The sequence below is a fragment of the Solanum tuberosum genome, unplaced genomic scaffold (genome assembly GCF_000226075.1).
Source record: "Solanum tuberosum cultivar DM 1-3 516 R44 unplaced genomic scaffold, SolTub_3.0 scf00323, whole genome shotgun sequence".
NCBI classification, from domain to species: domain Eukaryota; kingdom Viridiplantae; phylum Streptophyta; class Magnoliopsida; order Solanales; family Solanaceae; genus Solanum; species Solanum tuberosum.
Genome location: NW_006239244.1, coordinates 175,202 through 180,751, shown reverse-complemented (window position 1 = coordinate 180,751; position 5,550 = coordinate 175,202). Strand labels below are relative to the sequence as shown.

Below are 5,550 nucleotides of genomic sequence, written 5' to 3'. Positions count from 1 at the left end.
ATGGCTTTATGTACAGACTAGAGGCTAGAGCAGTGAATTGATAATAATAAAAAAATTGTACGTATACATTAGAGAGAACAAACTAAAATAAAATTCAGTCCTCTCTAGTTCAACAAATTTAATTACTTGAATGACTCTTGAAAGGACCCAAAGAAAGCAGATATCAGAATTGAGGTCTAATGCAAAACAGATCGGTCAGCTATTAAGGATGAGATTATTAGTTTTTATAAAGGGCCTTATGGGAACTGCTGCTACCAGCTGTTAATAAACTGATCATGAGGAAAGGCCCTCAACTCCAACAACTGCAAAGAATAAGCCTCATAGCTCCAGTTACTGATAAAGAGATATTTGCTAGCTTGAATGCTATTGGAGATGACGAAAGCACCAAGTATAGACGGCTATAATGTAGTCTTCTTCAAAAAGTCATGGTCCATTATCAAAGAAGAGGTATTGGATGCAATCGAAGACTTCTTTACCACAAGTAAGATGCCTCGATCTATTAACTGCACAACAATTACACTAGTACCTAAAACTTCTAACCCGGCCACAATCAAGGAGTTTCGACCAATTGCTTGTTGCTCTGTCCTTTACAAGATCATTGCTAAGATCCTAGCAAACAGATTACAAAATGTGATGCCGCATATTATTTGTGAAGCCCAAGCTGGTAGAAAGATTGGGGACAATATTCTACTTGCTCATGAATTGATTAAAGGCTATAAAAGGAAGAATATATCCCCTAGATGTATGATTAAGATTGATTTACAAAAGGCTTATGACTCACTGGAATGGGGCTATTTGAAACATGCAGTCATGATTGAGCTTGGCTTCCTTGAAAAGTTCACTAATTGGACTATGGAATGTGTGCAAACTGTTAGCTACAATATCTTCATCAATGGAGAACCTACTGAGCCTTTCAATGCTGCCAAAGGGTTGAGGCAAGGGGACCCCATGTCTCCATTCCTTTTTGCCATAGGAATGGAGTACTTGAGTAGGCTACTGAAGGGGTTGAAGGAGATAAAAGACTTCCACTACCACCCTAGATGCGCTAAGCTAAACATCAGTCACCTGTGTTTTGCTGACGATTTACTTCTCTTGGCTAGAGGAGACACATCTTCAGCATCTGCTCTCCGCAACTGCTTCCAAACTTTTTTCTCAAGCATCTGAACTTGTAGCTAACCTTGGTAAGAGCTCAGTTTACTTTGGTGGGGAAACTAGAGAAGAACAAGACAAAATCCTTCAGATATTGGGATTTAGCTATGGTGAATTACCTTTTAAATATTTAGGAGTGCCCTTAGCTACCAAAAAGATCTCCATCATCCAATGGCAACCATTACTGGACAGGATAACATCTCGAATTTCATCTTGGACTGCCAAGAACCTATCCTATGCAGGTCGGGCTCAACTCATTAAATCAGCAATATTTGGCATCCAAGCCTATTGGGCACAACTATTCTCCATACCAGCTAAAGTTTTACATCTTATAGATGCACATTGTAAGAGTTATTTATGGGCAGGGAGTGGTACAATCACGAAGAAAGCTCTCGTAGCTTGGGAGTATATTTGTAACCCCAAGTGTGTTGGGGGTTTAAACTTGATTAATATCTCCTTGTGGAACAAAGCAGCTCTAGCGAAGTCTTTGTGGGATATTACCAACAAGCAGGACAAACTTTGGATTAGGTGGATCCACACGTATTATATAAAAGGGCAGCAACTAGAGCATATCCAAATACCGAAACAGGCGTGCTGGTTGATAAGATGTATCTTTGGGTCACAAGACATGTTATAACAAATTCCAAACGGCCAGCTAGGTAAGAGCATGATCAGACAGATATATTATGCTAATCTAAATATATGCCCTAGAGTATCCTGGAAGTCAATAATGTACAAGAACGTAGCAAGGCCTAAGGCTATATTCACTACTTGGCTACTCATGTGGGGAAGACTATTAACAACTGATAGATTGATTAAATGGGGAATGCAGATTGATCCAAAATGTCCACTCTGTTGTAAGCATGAGGAAACCAAAGAACACTTATTTGTGCATTGTGACTATGCTAAGCAGATATGGATCAAGATGGATAATTGGACAACAATACAGCATTGTACAATTTCTACTTGGGACCAACATTTGGATTGGATGATTGCAAATTCTAAGGGGAACTCCCAAGGAGCTCAGGTTTTCAAAATAGTGTATTCTGAGACTATCTATGCCATTTGGATGGAGAGGAACTTTCGCATATTCGAAAAGAGAGATAGGGAATGGGAATCAATTGCAAAGGAGATAGCCTATGTCTATGTGTTAGAGCTCCTCCCAAAATCAAGTGTATTGTCCAAGATTTATTTAAGTTTTAGCATCTGTTTGGTAGCTCCTTCTAAGTTTCTTTTTAGTTAAGATGGCGGGTTGCGTTTAACCTGACCATTGATTTGTAATGCCTACTTTTGGTGATTAATAAAAGTTACTAATTACCAAAAAAAAATAAAAAATTAACACACAATTAATAAAATTTATTTATTTACAAAAGAAAAGGCAAAGATGGAAGAGGACTTAAAGCTTAGTTCAGTTAATGACGGTATACATTCTACAATTTGGCTTTGAAATGAAGATACATATATTATTTCAACGTTAGCAAAAAGAAATAAAAAAATTACATTACTTTTAATTAAAACATTATGCGGGTAAATTTATGTGGGGCGGGTTCATACGGTTTCATTTGCATCCTTACGACGAGGTACAGCAATTGAAAAACATAACCGTAGAACACTTTCTGATTCTGCTCCTTAGCGACTCAAATGTGTGTGACTTAAGTTCCACCAATATCAGCAGGGGCAAACCTACATTGTGTCAAGCAACTTCGTAAATACATATTTTTAAGTTTGTTGACACTTTTAAGCCAATCTAAACAAGCGTTTTAGTGTGCCAAATACGGAAGTAAAAATTGTCAAGCTTTACACAAAATGAGGCTTTTCAATGTTACCTACCAACCAATTAATTATATCGTAAAGGTCATCTTCCACTTGCAAATCCCAAACTGAAGACCTAGGTGACAATGGATGTTCGATTGGCTCATTACCCCCATAATGAAAACCTGGGTGGAAACGGTGACCAATTTCAATATTACAGCTTTTGCCAACAGCAACCCCAGAAAGTTCCCCAAAATCAACGTTAAATGTCATTACCGCTCTTTGCTCAGCAATTTGATTTTCATCTGTAAACCGGCTGGACGATGCACATGATGATTCAGTCAAATCATTTGTCCCATCACCACTAGCCGCAGCAGCAATAGATATCTGTTGCTGCTGCTGCTGCTGGTCATCATCGTCCTCTGACGATGATGATGATGATGGAATGTTGGGATCAGAGATCATGCTTTCATCGGATGTACAAGGCTCAGAAACGCCGTAGATGATTGCGTCTGTATTAGAATCAGAGGAATACTGATCATATTCTTCCATCATTGTGTCTATTGACATCTCTAAAATCCCTCTACTGAATTTTTTTCTTATTGCAAAAATAAATTCTGATTTGTCAACTTTAACTATATATATATTAACTGAACTAAAGCGACATTCACCAAATAGAAATACCAAAAAAAAGGCAATAGGGACACTCTAGACGTGGAAAGTAAATTATGGTAAGAAACCAGTAAAATGGAGTGGGACACAAAAAATTCACAAAGCAAAGATTTTTTATCCTTCTTGGGGTTAAGTTAAATGTCTCGAGTTACCTTCCCGTTTGCTAATTAAATAAACGTGAGGTCTCTGCCTTTTTTCATTCATGTTAATTTCGTTGTCATTTCTTTGAATCTAACATTTCACGCGTGTAAAGAATTAGCACTTATCTATCAACACGATCGTGTGAATGCGGGGCGGATTCATAATTTTAATTTTATGGGTTTAATTTATAAAACTTGTAGCGTTGAGCTTATTATATTTTTAAAGTTATTAATTAATAACTAATATGTATTGAAGTTTTAACATGCATATACATAAATTTATAGTATTTATAAAAAGTACGAGATTCAGATGAACTACACCCCGAAAGTTGCATCCGCCTCTATGTGAACGCGGAAGATTAATTCTCTACTGAAAGGCAATAGGGACACTCTAGAGGTGGAAAGTAAATTATGGTATGGAACCAAGAAAATGAAGTGGGGAAAATGCATAAGTACCCCCAACTTATGCCCGAAATCTCAGAGACACACTTATACTATACTAAGGTCTTATTACCCCCCTGAACTTATTTTATAAATAATTTTCTACGCCTTTTCGGCCTATGTGGCACTATCCTTGAAAAAATTGTCAACACGCGCTGGGCCCACAAGATAGTGCCATGTAGGCCGAAAAGGGGTAGAAAATTATTTATAAAATAAGTTCGGGAGTAATAGGACCTTAGTATAGTATAAGTGTGTCTCTGAGATTTCGGGCATAAGTTGGGGGTACTTATGCATTTTCCCCACTTCATTTTCTTGGTTCCATACCATAATTTACTTTCCACCTCTAGAGTGTCCCTATTGCCTTTCAGTAGAGAATTAATCTTCCGCGTTCACATAGAGGCGGATGCAACTTTCGGGGTGTAGTTCATCTGAATCTCGTACTTTTTATAAATACTATAAATTTATGTATATGCATGTTAAAACTTCAATACATATTAGTTATTAATTAATAACTTTAAAAATATAATAAGCTCAACGCTACAAGTTTTATAAATTAAACCCATAAAATTAAAATTATGAATCCGCCCCGCATTCACACGATCGTGTTGATAGATAAGTGCTAATTCTTTACACGCGTGAAATGGGTATTTATGCATTTTCCCTTTTTTTTTAATATTCCTGAAATTAAAGGAACCAAATAAAAATTATCAACGAGCTACCCAAAAAAGAAAGAATACTACGTGCAATATAATAATTCATAAGAGATAAATTGTCAAAAAATGCATCTAAATTATCTATTTTTTTGAATTTCATATCCAAACTATTGAGAGTGTGAATTTTATACCTAAATTATTACTTATTAGTTTAGGTATATTTTTTACACTTATCTCTAATAATAATAATAATAATAATAATAAAAAGCAGCAATCACATGAAAATAATAAGACAAAAGTGTGTTTGGTACTAAGTACGCGTTTGGTCGTGTTATACCATATGTCATGATATGAAATCGTGAGATGGAATCAACGTTTAGAAATGTGATTTCATATCTTATGATTTCATATCATGAGATGAAATTCCATATTCTCCAAAAATCATGATTTTAAAAGGCATAATACATAAACATGACCCTTAACTTGACGTTAGCTTGCAACTATGACCTTTAACTTTTGGTGTGCACAAGTAGGCACTTAAACTTGTATAAAATTGAACAAATAGACACATTCATCTGACATGGCACCCTACATGGCAATTTTATGACCTATGTGGCGTCCTATGTGTATTATGTCATGTAGGATACATGTGTGTACTTGTTCAATTTTATACAAGTTTAAGTATCTACTTGTGCAAACTCAAAGTTGGAGGGCATAGTTGTCCGTTGAAACCAAGCTAAGGA

At 36.1% G+C, this 5,550-nt stretch overlaps 2 protein-coding genes across 2 annotated transcripts; one reads left to right on the top strand and one right to left on the bottom strand.

Moving 5' to 3' along the window:
- The first annotated feature begins 1,879 nt into the window (after nucleotides 1-1,879).
- Nucleotides 1,880-2,392, top strand: LOC102602440 (uncharacterized). The gene has a single exon (XM_006360336.1). The coding sequence runs from the start codon at nucleotides 1,880-1,882 to the stop codon at nucleotides 2,390-2,392; it is 513 nt and encodes a 170-aa protein (XP_006360398.1).
- A 149-nt stretch (nucleotides 2,393-2,541) lies between these two features.
- On the bottom strand, nucleotides 2,542-3,556 carry LOC107063217 (uncharacterized). The gene is made up of 2 exons (XM_015314796.1): nucleotides 2,980-3,556; nucleotides 2,542-2,832 (listed from the first exon to the last, which is right to left on the bottom strand). Exons 1-2 carry the CDS (start codon nucleotides 3,469-3,471, stop codon nucleotides 2,818-2,820), a joined length of 507 nt encoding a protein of 168 aa, XP_015170282.1. The 5' UTR covers nucleotides 3,472-3,556; the 3' UTR covers nucleotides 2,542-2,817.
- Between the last annotated feature and the right edge of the window lie 1,994 nt (nucleotides 3,557-5,550).

Bases quoted from the DNA above. Each gene is read 5' to 3' on its own strand.
- LOC102602440 (XM_006360336.1), top strand. From the start codon at position 1,880: ATGTACAAGAACGTAGCAAGGCCTAAGGCTATATTCACTACTTGGCTA.
- LOC107063217 (XM_015314796.1), bottom strand. From the start codon at position 3,471: ATGTCAATAGACACAATGATGGAAGAATATGATCAGTATTCCTCTGAT.